Source organism: Megalobrama amblycephala, linkage group LG14 (assembly GCF_018812025.1).
Source record: "Megalobrama amblycephala isolate DHTTF-2021 linkage group LG14, ASM1881202v1, whole genome shotgun sequence".
In the NCBI taxonomy this organism is placed as follows: domain Eukaryota; kingdom Metazoa; phylum Chordata; class Actinopteri; order Cypriniformes; family Xenocyprididae; genus Megalobrama; species Megalobrama amblycephala.
This window is the reverse complement of record NC_063057.1, coordinates 2945598-2962090: the sequence shown is the minus strand read 5'-3', so window position 1 is coordinate 2962090 and position 16493 is coordinate 2945598. Positions and strand designations below refer to the sequence as shown.

Below are 16493 nucleotides of genomic sequence, written 5' to 3'. Positions count from 1 at the left end.
AATGTTAAAGGGATAGTTCACCCAAGAATGAAAATTCTGTCATCATTTACTCCCCCTCAAGTTGTTTCAAACCTGTATAAATTTCGCTGATCTGCTGAACACAAAGGAATATATTTGGAAGAATGTTTGTAACCAAGCAGATCTCGCCCCCCATTGACTACCATAGTAGGGGGAAAAATACAATGGTTGTCAATGGGGGTGCGAGATCTGCTTGGTTACAAACATTCTTCCAAATATATTCCTTTGTGTTCAGCAAAACAAAGAAATGTATACAGGTTTGGAGCAACTTGAGGCTGAGCAAATGATGACAGAATTTTCTTTTTTGGGTGAACTATCCCTTCAAGATGCTCCTGAAAGATATTTCATATAGTCAGATAAAATGAGTGAATTCTTCGCCAATGGTTCATTTCTTTGAATTTTCTTGATTTGTGTGGTGCTAGTAGATAGTAGATAAGATATAATTAAGGTATAAGGTTAAGGTTAATAAAGATATAATTAAGCTATATCTGTTATGTGGTTAGATCAAATCTGTCATCTAAGAAAAAAAACTTGGATAAGAGTGCTGTTAGTAATTGTGGTCAAATAATTCATATCGCCAAACCTGTTGCTTAGAACACAGAGAATGTAAACATGTAATATACTAAATCTGCCTTTGCTAAACTGTTTAAACTTTTCTTTTTTTCTTTCAGTATCCATTAAGCCAATATATCTGTATTGCAAATATGTCAATTCGTGTCACACTTAAAATACAGCCTGCTTTTACATGTCACCAACTCACCTTATTATCTGACTTACCTTTCACTGACATCAGCTCGTGTCTAGTTGGTTCTTCAAGAAAATTCAACGTCCGTCACTCACAGTTTGACCAACTGCAATAAATGCTATGTACATAAAAAAAGATCTAAATTAATCATAATAAATGTAGTTTAGCAATTATTTACAATTTGGTGCTCATTACCTCATTATCTGAGACCTCAGCCATTAACCGTAACTTTCACTCGACGAAAAAAAATAGTTATGGAGTGCAAGTGTGCTCAAAAGATTAGTTCACTTTCAAATAAAATTTTCCTGATAATTTACTCACCCCCATGTCATCCAAGATGTTCATGTCTTTCTTTCTTCAGTCGAAAAGAAATTAAGGTTTTTGATGAAAATATTTCAATATTCTCCTTATAATGGACTTCAATGGCCTCCAAATGGTTGAAGGTCAAAATTACAGTTTCAGTGCAGCTTCAAAGGGCTTTAAACGATACCAGACGAGGAATAAGGGTCTTATCTAGAGAAACGATCGGTCATTTTCAAAAAAAAAAATACAACTGTATGCTTTATAAACACAAATTCTAAGTTACTTTGTATTCTACTTAAATTCTACTTAAAAAACGTAACTGGCGCTGCGTTCATTCCGTAAGTTGAATAAGGAAGGTGTAGGACATACAGCGTAAGCGTTTTGAAGAATACAGAAAGCGGAAGCATGTTCAAGGCGATCATTTGTGTTTATAAAGCATATACAGTTGTATTTTTCTCGAAAATGACCGATTGTTTCGCTAGATAAGACCCTTATTCCTCATCTGGTATCGTTTAAAGCCCTTTGAAGCTGCACTGAAACTGTAATTTTAACCTTCAACCATCTGAAGGCCATTGAAGTCCACTATAAGGAGAATAATCATGGAATGTTTTCATCAAAAGCCTTAATTTCTTTTCGACTGAAGAAAGAAAGACATGAACATCTTATTATTTCCAATTACCAGGAAAATTTTATTTGAAAGTGGACTAATCCTTTAAGATATCACTCTTACCTGTAAAATGAAATATACTGTAAGTTAAAAACGAAAGCCCTCTTGAGTGTTATCGTCATTATTAATGTTATTCATACCTCATGAACCGTTCAGTAATAAAACCGTCACTGACTGAAATATTTCCTCGAATGACGAATTTGCATTAACCGCCAAACCGGACACTGACGCCCCCATTCACCTTTCACAAGGAGGCGGAAATACGTAATTAACCAGGAAGTTACTGTCTGAGAAAGAATGGCGGCGCGCAGCGTTATGCAGTCTGCAAGGACAGTACTGAGGTCCGTTCAGAGCGATCTCAGCAACAAGGGTTTATTTCAGAGGATATTAGGTTTCTCACAGTTCTCTTTTTTGGGCAGTGTTCCGTGTCGCGGACTTAGACATGGTGAGTTTACTGGAATATGATTCCGGGACGTCTGCATAGCATCATCTTTATGTCATAGCTGTTATTGAGCTTTTATGTAATGTAATGTAATATAATATAATATAATATAATATAATATAATAAATGCTGTTTAAAATTATGAGCGAACATCTGGGATTTAATAGAACATTTATTTCTATTAAATTGAAATGCAATGGAACATTTTAAAAACATGTTATTACGTCAAGGAAATAAGAAATATTTAACATTCTACACATTTTAAGCTTCTAATCAAATAAGTATCATCAGTCAGGTGGTTTTGCACAGACGTGCCAGCTTAAATGCTTGTTATTAAAGTAATACGTTGACTTATAAAAATACAAATAAGTTGATTTTTCATTCTGTTTTACTTAAATTGTTTTGCAGATAACATAATTTGCGTGCTAAATAAAATATATAAATTAGAAAAATGCAAAATAGAAGCATTTTCAACATTTTGAATAGCACTCCAATAGCAAGAAGTTTGCTGTAGTTTACTTCTGTGTCATTCTGAATGTCTGCATCATGGTATGTCATAAATTCTTGTGCATTTTGTGTTTCACAGTGGTGGAGAAGAAGGAGGGCAAAACAACTGTTGTAAGTAGCATCCCACATGTACATTTCAGAAAGCAATGTATCATACAATAATCAAAACAATATTCCAGTTGCAAGGACGGTCTTTCCTCAAGCACACAGTATAGAACAGTAACTAACCAATATTGTCTGTCTCATCTCTTCTTTGTAATGAACCAACAATTATGTTAGTCCCACCTTAGTTACAATGCCATAATAATGCTTATTTTGTCACTTTTTTCTCAGATAGAGGGTGAAATAGAGCCTACATCTGAGAGACCACAGCCTCCCAATCCCACAGCAGCCTGTCCCATCTACAGATGGAACCTACAGAACAAGTACAACTACACCGTAAGTGCTTTCACATGTGACATTTCTGTAAACCATTATCTGTATCTCGTTAGACTTATCTCTCTCGTTCTCATGATGCAGGATGTGCTGTTACTCAGTCAGTTCATTCGCTCAGATGGCGGGATGCTCCCCCGGCGCATTACAGGCCTCTGTGCTCAGGAACATAACAAGATAGCAATTTGTGTACAGATGGCCCATCGTGCAGGTGAGTTGGTGCTTTCATTTGAGAGAATTATAATCATACTAAATCTGATGTTACTCCATTTATGTTGTATGAAATCAATGTCACTCAATTTCAGTAAAGTGGATATAATACAGAATCTAAAACCGTTTTAAACTGTAAAGAAATGGTGGTCAGTTAAAGGACCTCACATATACACTTTCCCTTATACATTCATATAACTTGTAACCCAAATTTTGAAAAATAGCTTAATTTAAGCATCAACTACTGATGTACATATTAATAAATAATTCAACTACTTCTAACTTATTTTTTCCAGGTCTTCTACCAGATCATAGACCCCCCTTACCTGAAGGCTATGTTCCAAAACCTAAACCCAATCCACCTCTCAACCGGTACGATCACCTCAGGTGCCACAACGGCACCAAATAGTGCATTATCATGTCATGCACATTTGATGAGCCATATTTGCATATGCCATTTTTTTTAGATAAGGTGCATCCCACGAATCTAACTGTCTCTTGCGGTCTGTTGCAGGTATCTGACACGTTACTCTGTGACGTCTGTGAAGCCCATCTTAAAGACAGGGCTGAAGTGGTGTAAGAAGAGAATGAGTGTTGGACATCCTGCCCTGAAAAACAATGTCACATACAGTCCCAAACCACTGTACACAAAGCACTGATAGACAGAGCCGTTTACCCAATCAAAACAGTGACTTTCTATATGGGACAGAGGATCTAAGGCAAAAAAATTGCACTTTTTCGTGTTGTTTACTGCCTCAGCCACAAAGAGACTGTTAAGTGATAAACCAGATTTCACCGAAACATCAAGACTCAAAAGATCACTAGATGATCTTTGTTCATCCCTCTGATCTGAGTTACCTTTCCTCTGTGTGATTTGGAGAAATGTTAACATTCTAGTTTTGCAAAGGCAGATGTGCAAATAAAATGGTGGTGTTTACCTCACTAGCAGCTGTTTTTGAGTGTGCATGTGTTTGTGCCAGAGAGAAAGCAAGGTACACTTTCGTGACTGCTTTAAGGGTCGAAACACCAACGCAACTTCAACTTTCCAAACATGTTGATGTGTTTATGTTTTCCTGACAGTAAAGAAAATTACAGTGAAGTAAGCTTGATTACACGTTAACACTTAAAGAGAGATTGAAGCTTTTGCTGTCTTTAAAATGTGGTGCCAAAAACAAGTAGATTGTGCTTCAGAAGTCAGTTTGGCTGCTATAACATAAAGGGCAGGTCCAGGTTCATAAGTCCATCTCCCATGTAGATGTACCCATGCTGAGGGGTCTGGGGAACATGAAAGAAGGTGAGACCCATCCAGAGCAAACTGCGTAACACACACACAGTGCCGCCACGCTCAAGCTGCAGGCTCCATGACCCTGCATGAAGAACACACACAGTAAGCAAAATGACAAGAAAAAGACTAGAATTATCCTACTGTGCAAGATCAAAGAGGAAAAAAGAGAGCAAAAAGCATTTTGCATAAACTGAACCTGGATTTTAAACCATTACACATAACTGTTGACAGAGTCCAGACTCTGATAGTGTGATAGATGCAGAGTAAAATCTGGAGAAGAGACTCGTGTGACAGAAAGTTGGCCTAGTTATGGATAACTATTATCACAGCAGTGTATAAAGAAGAGGTGTTCTGGGGTCTTTCTGTCTGGGTGGCCCCTGCGTCCAGCTGCCGACATTGGCAAGTGCCCAGTACCGCAAAGCTCCATGCCAATGAAGTCTGTGTTTTGAATTGCAGCTCTGAACATTAAATTCTAACAATGTTTAACCTAAAACACTCAAAAGTCTACAATAATGTCCATTGTGACCCTTTGCTGTGTTATGAGTCCAAATATTTAACAGACAGCGGTTCTATAGAGCGCTCATCAAAATGCATGACCATCACATTACGCTAATTAGAAAAGCTTTTGAGGAATATATGTAGTATCGAGAGATGCAATATTTGATAAGAGTGGCAGATCAGTCAAGGTACTTCCATCAACACTGAAAAAAAACATTTTCCTTTATCTGTTACAGTGATATTTGGCTCAAAAGTCATGCGGTTATAGAGCTTTTACTGCCTTTCCAAGTTCTTGGGAAATCTCCCTACTTTTTCCTTGTCCAGGCCACATTCAAGGAAACCTGAGTGAAGCCAAAGGGGGGCGGCGGTAAATACCACCGCCCATTCCCAGTATCCTCTACCCACTATTTGAGACGTCCAGATGAACCTGTTCACCTCTGGCACTTCTTGAGAGGGGATTGGGTATTTTCCACCTGATTGGTCAAGTGGAAAAAGAGGAAACTGTTACGCAGGGTGGGTAAATGCTCCCTGTCTGAGACCTGCTCTACTTTTTCAGTTTTTAGAGACGAAACAAATCAACTTAGCCTAGATGGGTGCTGCTTGAGGTGAGGGGCCATCCCTTAGAGAGAGAAATAAAGGACAGATCACCTCCTTTAATGAAACAGCTGAGATGTTTCTAACACACTTTAAGTCTGGGCATGTCTCCAGCAGGGTGACTGTGCCTTCAAACTCTACTGAGAAACAACAAAGCAGCATTTGCCTTCTAAATCTGAGTCTGATAACAATATTCCCTGTGAGGAAATGCTTCTTTATCCTATAACTGACACAGTCTTTGATGGGTGATCGCAGACTTCTCCTACATCAACTATCTGTACACTTTAAAGGGTTAGTTCACCCAAAAATGAAAATTCTGTCATTAATATTTCACCCTCATGTTGTTCCAAACCTGCAAGACTTTCGTTCATCTTCAGAACACAAGTGAAGATCTTTTTAATGAAAGCTGAGTGATTTCTGTTCCTCCATAGACAGCTACACAACTTTGACACCTTAAAAAGTTCATAAAGAGATCGGCAATCTAATCCATATGAACTGAGCGGTTTTATCCAAATTTTCTGAAGAGACACAATCACTTTATATGATGAACAGAATTAATTTAGGCTTATATTCACATATACACATTCATCAGCTCACACATCAGTTGTGGTAAACAGAAGCTCAAGCATGTTTGCTTGACGTGTGAGAACCAATGAGGTTCATTCTCGTGTGTTACGCATCACATTCGAGCTTCCGCAAGAGGTTTGTTCTCGCGCATCACGCGGGTTCTGTTTATGTTCGCTGATCAATGTTTATATATGTGAATAAAAGCCTAAATTAAATGTTCATCATATAAAGCGATCGAGTCTCTTCAGAAAATTTGGACTAAACCACTTAATTCATATGGAATAGTTTAATGAACTTTCTGAAGTGTCATTTGCGTAGCTGTCAATGGAGGGACAGAAAGCTCTCAGATTTCATCAAAAATATCTTCATTTGTGTCCTGAAGATGAACGAAAGTCTTACAGGTTTAGAACGACATGAGGGTGAAATATTAATGACAGAATTTTCATTTTTGGATGAACTAACCCTTTAAGGATGCATTTAGCGGGAGGTCACTCTTAATCTTGCAATAAGGGCTCTATGGGGCATAAATACCAGAGTCATAAGCCAAAGTCATGTTTTTCAGTAAAGCTTAAAGTGATGCTCTAGTGCTTTGCTCGGTATGTTAAACAAATCAGATTCCATCTGGTTAAGATTCAGGATCAGCAGAACCAGATATTCCTTGAGGAACTCTATGTTAAACAATCAGTAGTGGTCTGCAGCCTGTAGGCAAGCGACGTGCAAAGCTTCACGAAGCGTGCTGGATGAATACCTTTCAGCAAGCTTATGTCTGACTTGAATTTGCGGAGAACAACAATAAGTGAATCGTTTTCTGAATAATTGTTTTGTTAGTTCACTTCCAGCTGACAAACATGACAGGAAGACACACCAAGATATATGAGAGGGAAAATTTATCATTGATGTAGAAAATGGCAATCCCTCAAACGCTTCTTCCCAGAAAGACAAGAGAACAATGGGATCATAGTTTGCCGAACAACACCCCAGATGTCTCCTTGGCTTTCGTTCGGCCTTAGGCAGCTGCCAAATCATATCTGTCATTAACCCAGGGAAATCCAGCTACAGGGATCATGGGATGCCTTGCAGAAGGATTTTTACACCATCCTCATATTTCCCACCACTATTAAGACTTCCTAAATGCAATTTGCATGTCAGCATCATTTTTTGGAAAGGTATAGTGGTGTTAACAGGTGTTATTCACCTTTGAATTATAAAGTCTAAAGCAAAAGAGGGGTCGGACTTCAGTTTCATTACAGGGTGGGAGCCGGAGACTTCCACAGTACATTCAGAAATAATATTGATGCGGTTTTATTTCCAGGCACAAGTATAAATCATCACACATAAAGGTAATGAAAGATCATTCCTTTTAATTACCTTTGGGAATGTCCTCACTCAAAGGATCTAGGAAGTCGAGAGCAGGGTTCAGTTCAGACATTTCTAAGATGGACTTCTTTTTCAGGTTAACCGGCTCACGAAAGTGCAGGTAGTTGTGAAGTTTCGCAGCCTCAGTGGGATGTAGACCTGCGTTCACGTGCAAAACTTAAAACTGATCTGGGGTCGGATCATTCAAAGTAATGACGACATAAAGAGATGACCTGTAGACTGATTACAAGTGTCTTCAGAGAACTGAAATGGGAGCTGACATTTCACCAGGAAATGGAAACATACAGACTTTAGTTTTATACTCACACAGCTGCATCTGATTTCTGGTGGAAAGCATATACAAACACTTCTAAGAGTTTGGCTGTAAGCATACCTCCAAAGCTTCGGTTTATCTGCACTTTGCCACTGGGACTCTTAGCGAACGCACCACGTGGCACTACAGACACTTCTTTATCGATGTTTGACACGGTCGTGGCCAATCGACTCGCCTCATTCACTTTCACCTGCAGAAAGGGAGGCATGTTAACTGCTTCAAAAACATTCAACAAGCCGCCTGCCATCTACCATGTTTACTCCATTATAAACCACGAATAAACAGAAAACCGAATAAACAATAACAGTTGTTTTACATCCAAATATTACCACATCCACATAAACACAACATTCATCATTCTTTGTGTGTGCATGCTTAGCTGATGTTTCCAATTTTCCTTGAAATGTTTAGACACTTTGATTGCTAAAAATTAAAGCTTGGTCAATGAAGCAAGATATGCATTTTATAAAGACACAAACATGCCACAATCATGAAGTGCAGATACACCAAATAAACCAAGGAAGATGGGCTTTGTTCATTTTGTTGAATCTATTTTCCTATTTCCACATGCTTATAGCCCCATCTGTGTAGCGTATCCCAATTGTCCCTCCTCTCACCGTGACCTCAACCTCCGTGGCTTCGTCCCCCTCACCCTCAGTGCGCGTCTCTGTGTGCTCGTACTCATGGGACGGGTCGCCCGTGAATCGCCCCTGTGCTGCTAATGCCACGTCTGCAATCATGGACTTGGTGGCTTGGGGCAACAGGTGCCAATCTATGCAATTTAAACTGTTTAATGAAAAGAAAAAATTATAGATAGGCCTATATATATATATATATATATATATATATATATATATATATATATATATATATATATATATATATATATATATATATATATATATTTAAACAGGGTTAAACAAATACTGCTTTTCAATATAGGCTAACTGTTTAATCAAATACTGACACATTGTGTCTGATAAAAATAAATTTATAAGCCAATATTTTTAATAAAAAAAAACCCCATAAAACTAAAATAATATAAAATATTTTAATAAGACATTTTTGGACTTTTATTTGAATGGCCACTATATAAAGACTACATCTGCAAATGAAGAATGAGTAATAAAACCTATAAAATATTTAATTGAATTAAAATTGGCATATCAAGTTTTATGTGTCAAACTTCGCTGAGACGCATTTAGCCAAAGCTGTGACCATGTCTTGAACACTGGGAGGGACCAAAGTCTTAAATATTAAGTAATTAAAGGATTAAAGGGGATTTAAGGGAATAAAGAAATAAGAAGAATGTACACTTTCACTCTTATTCGTATGTCTAATATGCAAAACATTTCTTGTCTCGTCACATTCAGTTACGAATTACATGAATCATGTAAATGATAGCATATTTATCAAAATGGCGAAATTTGATATTAAATTTGTGGCAGATCAGCCTAATTAAAAAAATTACTAAAAAATTTACTTTTACAAACTTTTTGTCAACCTAACAATAAACAGAGCGGTGTGTTGCAGCATCAAGAATATCAAATATATATCAAATATTGGATGGGGGGGGGGGGTCATTTCTTATAACTCTATGGTGGTTCTGGCCCTGCATTTAGCCAATATACACAATCACAATGAATGAGTTAATAATAAGCAGTTATATAACGAATAAGCATGATTTCTTACCTGTACAAAGACTTTTTGTTCCTCATTTTATCCTCTTCAACTCCTTGAGCAATAAAATAGTCACATTTTATCCCCAAAATCTTTCCCCAAAATAAAACCTGGCTGAATTTGTAGTTTCTCTTCAGTATGACCAGAGAGGTTTGAAGAGCAGCTCTCTGCTCACTGCTTAGAGTCAAACCATTTCCAGCAGCTAAATCCAAGGAGTAATGCAAAGAATCGGAGTCCATCTCTATTCACTGCCAAATGTATATTTACAAAAGAATTGAAATTAATACTTGTATTTATTTTGTTTGTTAGAAAGCTGTTGCTAGCAAGCTAATCACACTCACTCTCCAATGACTCTGTGGTTGCTAAGGTAAACAAAAGCCCTAGTAGCCTGTTGCTATAGCAACTCATAGGCACTCAGCTCTCTAGAGAGGTACAAACTGAACTTTCTTCTAAAATAAACTTTTGAGAAACATATGAATAGTTTATTGCTCACTTAAATAAAATTATATTTTTAAAATAATATTATAAATGTATAATTTCAATATTTTTATAATTATTTTTATAGTTTTTCTTAGCACGTCTGTAGGGCTGTAGTGTGATGAACAGATCGGCCCCTCACAGGAGGCTCTTCATCTACTGAGAGAGACAAACAGGAAGCATCTGACACAGCTGGCAGGATGTGTGTTCTGTCTGACCTAATGCCCTCTGCGTGATACCAACAGCTTCACACATTGAACGTGTGAACTAGGGCTGTTAACAGCAACTCTGGGTGATGGGAGAAGTCAGCTGCCTGTTGTGAACACACTGTGTGTGTGAAGATGCAGGATGTGCATGGCGGTTTGAATAAGATAACAGAAAACAGAAGTCGAGAGGAAAGTATGATTTTGCCTTTGCACATGCGCTTTATAGAAAACTGATTATATTCATTAATATACATACATACACTACTGGTCAAAAGTAAGCATTACATTAGTTTACATACAAGGAAACATTACTATTTTTAATGTTTTTGAAGGAAGTCTCTTATGCTCATTAAGGCTGCATTTATTTCATAATAAATACAGAAAAAAAAACAATAATATTTTGAAATATTATTACAATTTAAAATTATGGTTTTCTATTTTAATATACTTTAAAATATACTTTATTTCTGTGATGCAAAGCTGAATTTTCAGCATCATTACTCCAGTCTTCAGTGTCACATGATCCTTCAGAAATCATTGTAATATGCTGATTTATGATTAATGTTGGAAACGGTTGTGCTGCTTAATATTATTTTATAACCCCTGATACTTTTTCAGGATTCTTTGATGAATAAAAAGTAAAAAAAAAATAAAAATATCAGCATTTATTTAAAATAGAAATCTTTTGTAACAATATACACTACCATTCAAAAGTTTGGGGTCAGTAATTTTATTTATTTATTTATTTTTTTTAAGAAATTAATACTTTTATTCAGCACAGATGTGTTAAATTGATAAAAAGTGATAGTAAAGATTTATATTGTTAGAAAAGATTTATATTTTGAATAAATGCTGTTCTTTTTAACCTTTTATTCATCAATGAATCCTGAAAAAAGTATCACAGGTTCCAAAAAAATATTAAGCAGCACAACTGTTTTCAACTTTGATAATAACGGAGTTTGTTACATATATATATATTATAAAAAAAAATAATTGCCTAATAATTGTGTTGATTTGCATTAATGTATTGCAGTAATGGGATTAATCATTACACTAAACAGAAATTGTCATGAAAATAATGCAAGACATTTTAAAATGGCGTTTCTAAAGTAGGTTTAATTTTTTTTTTCAATGCAAAACAATTTATTATTTTTCTTTTAATTTTGGGATGAAATTGTTAGTATCACAGTTCAAACTTCATATATTTAGTGAATTTGTTTTCTTTAAATATATATTTATTTATTTATATATTTTTTTTTTAAAGAAAACAAATTCACTAAATATATGAAGTTTGTATATTGTAAGTTTTTGTATAGTTAAAATAACTGGAAATATATATTTTTATTTCATTATTATAATCATAAACCGGTTTGTAGCGCAAATAGTTTTATTCTTCTATTATTTACCTGTAGGCTCTAAAGAAACGCAAGTTTCGCACAGTCAAAGAAAACAGCTTTGCAAAATAAGGAGGATACTGTATGTCTGATCTAGCATGAGCTTTTTTCCTGCATGGTAAAACCTTGACAAGCAACATCCGTTACAGGTGTCAAGTGCTTAGCACTCTGAAAGCAGGTCCCTGTGTGCGCGCACTAGCAGGCTCATATGTCAGCATTACTGTGATTATGGACGGTACTTCAGCGCTGTCAAGGAATGGTTAGCCACAAAGACCCCGTTGAGTTAGCGGCATACAACTTCAACACGCAGACAGACGGACAGCCTCATTCACAGGAGATTAGTGGCGACAACATCACACCCGCCTCAGGCTATAACTCACAAAGAGCAGACCCTCTGAAAGACCACGACCCGAGGGGGAAGATCTGAGACAGGAAGGGGAGGATGAGGAGGAGAGGAAGAGAGAAATAGGGTGGAAAGGAAGTAAAGATGTCTGTATTTAATCGCCTTTAGACAGATTTGTCTCATGCTAGTCTCAATAGGCAGTAATCAACAAGACTTCTGGTTAGGTTTTGCTGCTTGACCCAACTTTGACATATATAGAAGAGCGTGATTGAGGGTGAGTAAATTTTCATTTTTAGGTAAAAGGTGCATAATTTTTGTATTGACAATGCAAGAGTCAAACACTCTGTAAAGTCTCCGCCAGCACATCCCAAAGACTTTCAATGAATTTCAGTCATAGCCTTTTAAAGGATTAGTTCACTTTCAAATGAAAATTAGCCCAAGCTTTACTCACCCTCAAGCCATCCTAGGTGTATATGAATTTCTTCTTTCTGATAAACACAGTTAGAAAAATATTAATTCATATCCTGACACATCCAAGCTTTATAATGGCAGTAAGTGTTACCAAATGAGTATGAGCTGAAGAAAGTGTCTCCATCCACATCCATCCATCATAAACATACTCCACATGGCTCCGGGGGTTAATAAAGGCCTTCTGAAGTGAAGCGTTTGTGTAAAAAAAAAAAAAAAATCCATATTTAACAAGTAAAATACCTAGCTTCTGCCAGACTGCCTTCCGTATTCAAGTTACGAAGAAATTGTAAACTGGTGTAGCATCAGTTACACTTTTTCCATAAGTTGAATACGGAAGGCATAGGACATAGCATAAGCTTTTTGAACTGCAAGAGTTTAACACTTTCTTGAATATGGAAGATGGTCTGGTGGAAGCTAGATATTTTGTTAAATATGGATTTTTTATTTATTTTTTTACACAAATGCATCGCTTCGCTTCAGAAGGCCATGTCATAAGAAAACATAGCATCATTGACATCAATACCTACGCATGTGCCATATTTCCATTACGCAAAAAATAGATAAGATTTGAGAGCAAATAAAAACTTAAATTTCACTATGTTTCTCACAAAAAGTGAGACATCTCAGCGCTTGTCCTCATTCAGTTTCTTCCACACAAGAAAGAAAGTTATATTCAATGTCATGAAGTTGAGTAAACGATGACACAAAGAATTTTTCTTGGTAAATGAAGCTTCCGGTGCACATATAGTATAAATACAACAATACAAATAATAATAAGAATAAAAATATGAAAAGTATAAAATTCAGAAAATTTTGGGTGAACTATCCCTTTACGACAAAGAGAGTTGTAGAGTTACAGACAACAATTTCAAAGGCAGAGTTCCTGCGCTGTTAGATTCTGTTAATGATCAGATAACGGAGCAAATGTCCCAATCTGGGAATTCTTCCTCTAATTCTTCAGTTTCTCTACTATTTTTTTCCTGCTGGCTCTGTTTCTTTGCTGAGTAAACTCTGCAAACCTTAAGAGACGTCTGGCAGGGAAACGAAACTTTGCTATTAGTTTTCCCTTAAAGTTCTGTCTGGGTGCAGTGGAATAAGTTTACCCCCAGGGCTTGGCGAGGGTCTATTACTCTCGGCTCTGAGAACGTTACCTTACGGACCACCAGCGTTGCCATGGGAATAATCCCTGCAGACAAAAGGGAGGGATCAGAAGGGGAAATCAATGCCGTCAGGCTTTGTGGTTGGCTGGCATTGAGATCAGTCATACGTACTCCGGGTCATGAGGTCAGAGGCATCAATCATGGCTTCCGAAAAGAGCGCGGACCATCTGAAAAGAGGAGAGAAGAAGGGAGGAGAGAAGGAAACATCTTCTTCTGTGTTAATGGAGGGATGAATCATCTTTGGGGTATTTCGAGACACCACATACAAATGCAACAATAATTAGTTCCTGTAGTTTGAAAGACCAAACGCAGCTGGAGATGAGCCATTCAGTGTTTTTGTGCATGTGCGAGCAAGTTCAGCCAATTGGTGTGAGTAAAGTGACAGAATCCATATCATGTCCACAGCCCGGTTTACAGGATTAAAGGGATAGTTCCCCCAAAAATTGAAAATTCTATCATTAATTACTCACCCTCATGTCGTTCCAAGACCTTCGTTCGTCTTCGGAACACAAATTAAGATATTTTTGATTAAATCTGAGAGCTTTCTGAACCACCCATAGGCAGCACCGTCATTGCAACTTTTAAGGGCCAGAAAGGTAGTAAAGAAATCGTTCAAAGAGCCAATGTGACTACAGTGGTTCAACCTTAATGTTATGAAGCGACGAGAATACTTTTTGTATGCAAAAACAAAACAAAAATAACGACTTTATTCAACAATCTCTTCTCTTCCCTGTCAGTCTCCTACGCTGTTGATGTTGTAAACAGTGCAGCGCTTCCGGGTTCTACGTCAGAATGCCGGCTCAGTATTAAGGCAGGAACACACCAAGCCGACGGTCGGCCGACTAAGTTTTCTCAGTGTGTTCTGCACTGTCGGCTGAAGTTGGTCCTCGTCGGCTTTTTTTCGGCCGATTCGAAATGTTGAATCGGCGTTGGAGCTCATCGTTCCGTCGGGCCATCTGATCATTCTGATTGGCTGTTCAGCTACTGCCGCCTGCTGGTTCGGAAAGGCATTTCATCTCACCTAGGCACAGAACTGACATGCTACTTGGCCGTCGAGCGTCGGTTTGGTGTGTCAGGGCAACTTTGGACACAGACGCTGCCGACGTGAGCCAACCCCACAGTCGGCGTCAGCTTGGTGTGTTCTGGCCTTTAGCCGACGCTGCAGGTGGTTCAGAAACCTCACGGATTTCTTCAAAAATATCTTAATTTGTGTTCTGAAGATGAATGAAGGTCTTCCAGGTTTGGAATAACATGAGGGTGAGTAATTAATAACAGAAATTTCATTTTTGGGAGAACTAACCCTTTAAGAAATGGCATTTCTTTAAAAAAAAAAAAAAAAAGTTTTTCGTGTTTTTTCTCTGTGCAAAAGTCACTAAGATGATGCCAGGGAATTTGTAAGCATTTTCTAATGTGTTGCTATGCGGTTGCTAGGGTGTTCTTTGATCTCGATGATATTCTGAGCTCAAGATATACAGCTTGCATCTCTCCTCTGAGACTTTTTGACCCGTTTTGTCAGAGACAGTTTAAAAAAAAAAAAAAAAACTATTTTAAGGTATTATTCATGTCTGTCAAAAACAGCAAGGGTTGAGTTACATCGTAAAGTTTATATTTAGTATTAGGGGTTTGTTTAAATCCATAAGCATGGGGAATAGAAACAATGATGCTTGTCTTAGAAAGCAAAACTAATTAAACAAAAAAAAAAAAGGGGGGTTTATTTACTTTCCTAATCGTTGGTTTCCATCCAGGCGTCCAGCAGCTGCTTTCCTTATTGTAGAGGTACAATAAGGGTTTTCTGGATCTGCTACAGCTACCAACACTTGACTCACTTTATAACCAGAACACATTGGTCTGGGAGTTTTGCCACCCTGAGGCCCCCAGCAAACACCATTCAGTGAAACTTGACCTGCTATTGGCATGTTTTCAGCCCATTTAAAGAAATTCTTTATTTGACTCATGTATCTTTTGTCTCAAGCTGCATATGGGCGTTTGCATCTATTATGGCTATAAACGGTTTATTGTGGTGTTCAAAAACTGTAAATGCTGTTATTTCTAGCTCTAACAGAATGAACTGGAGTTGTAAAAATAAATATGATTGTGCACATGTGGTTTACAGCAAAACGTGACCTGTGATCTGTGATGTTTGATTTAAAAGGTGCTGGGTATAAAGTTCTGTCCTACTACACACTCAAAATCACACATATCCAGGAAAAATCTTAAAGTCATCATGATATCAAAACTAACAATTCTTATTGTTATGGAATATCGCAGTATTTATAATAAATGATTTATCCATGCACATTCTTTTTTAAAACTCATGTGCCCTCATAGACTTGAATCAAAATAACTTCCCCTCCCTCTTGCAGCAACATCTCTAATAATGCGTTTACTGGCGTGAGGGCGGGGCAACCTGTCACTCATGAGATCGACCAATAGCAAACCACAACCATCCAATCAATTCCCCATCGACAAAATCAAATCCCGCCTTTTGCAATAAAATATCTGGCAACCTAAAAGTGAACCCAATGAACCAGCTGGCCCCATGATGATACCTTGTTTAGTAAGCTGACCTTTCCGAATGGAAACTGGCAAAATAGTATTGTCTGTTATAGACCCTCAACATCTAAAAAAAAGAAAAAGAAATAAAAAAATTCCAAATGAAAGTCACACACACTCATTAGATCAGTTTCTGTTCTTATGGAGTTTTGAATGCTGATCCTGGCATTTGTAACAGGTCACTCTGGCCATAGAGTTTGTGGGCTGCTTATGGTGTTAAAGTAAGACGATTTTGTTCTATACTGATTAAT

General features: G+C 37.3%; 2 protein-coding genes across 3 annotated transcripts; one reads left to right on the top strand and one right to left on the bottom strand.

Moving 5' to 3' along the window:
- The first annotated feature begins 1994 nt into the window (after window positions 1–1994).
- On the top strand, window positions 1995–4269 carry mrps18a (mitochondrial ribosomal protein S18A). The gene is made up of 6 exons (XM_048156788.1): window positions 1995–2178; window positions 2762–2793; window positions 3016–3120; window positions 3202–3325; window positions 3621–3696; window positions 3839–4269. The coding sequence occupies exons 1-6, from the start codon at window positions 2031–2033 to the stop codon at window positions 3981–3983; spliced, it is 630 nt and encodes a 209-aa protein (XP_048012745.1). The 5' UTR covers window positions 1995–2030; the 3' UTR covers window positions 3984–4269.
- Window positions 4270–4363: 94 nt separating this feature from the next.
- Window positions 4364–10015, bottom strand: rsph9 (radial spoke head component 9). Of its 2 annotated transcripts, none has more exons than XM_048156786.1 (5): window positions 9651–10015; window positions 8576–8744; window positions 8019–8148; window positions 7637–7783; window positions 4364–4709 (listed from the first exon to the last, which is right to left on the bottom strand). In XM_048156786.1, exons 1-5 carry the CDS (start codon window positions 9875–9877, stop codon window positions 4531–4533), a joined length of 852 nt encoding a protein of 283 aa, XP_048012743.1. In that variant the 5' UTR covers window positions 9878–10015; the 3' UTR covers window positions 4364–4530. The 2 variants fall into 2 exon arrangements, with proteins under 2 accessions (XP_048012743.1, XP_048012744.1); XM_048156787.1 differs by having other exon boundaries at window positions 4364–4691; window positions 9651–10011.
- Window positions 10016–16493: the final 6478 nt, after the last annotated feature.

Coding starts and splice junctions, on each gene's coding strand:
- rsph9 (XM_048156786.1), bottom strand. CDS start 9,877: ATGGACTCCGATTCTTTGCATTACTCCTTGGATTTAGCTGCTGGAAAT. Junction 8,745..9,650: donor AACAAAAAGTCTTTGTACAG/GTAAGAAATCAT, acceptor TTCATTAAACAG/TTTAAATTGCATAGATTGGC. Junction 4,710..7,636: donor GAGTGAGGACATTCCCAAAG/GTAATTAAAAGG, acceptor TTTTGCTTACTG/TGTGTGTTCTTCATGCAGGG.
- mrps18a (XM_048156788.1), top strand. CDS start 2,031: ATGGCGGCGCGCAGCGTTATGCAGTCTGCAAGGACAGTACTGAGGTCC. Junction 2,794..3,015: donor AGGAGGGCAAAACAACTGTT/GTAAGTAGCATC, acceptor CTTTTTTCTCAG/ATAGAGGGTGAAATAGAGCC. Junction 3,121..3,201: donor AGAACAAGTACAACTACACC/GTAAGTGCTTTC, acceptor CTCATGATGCAG/GATGTGCTGTTACTCAGTCA.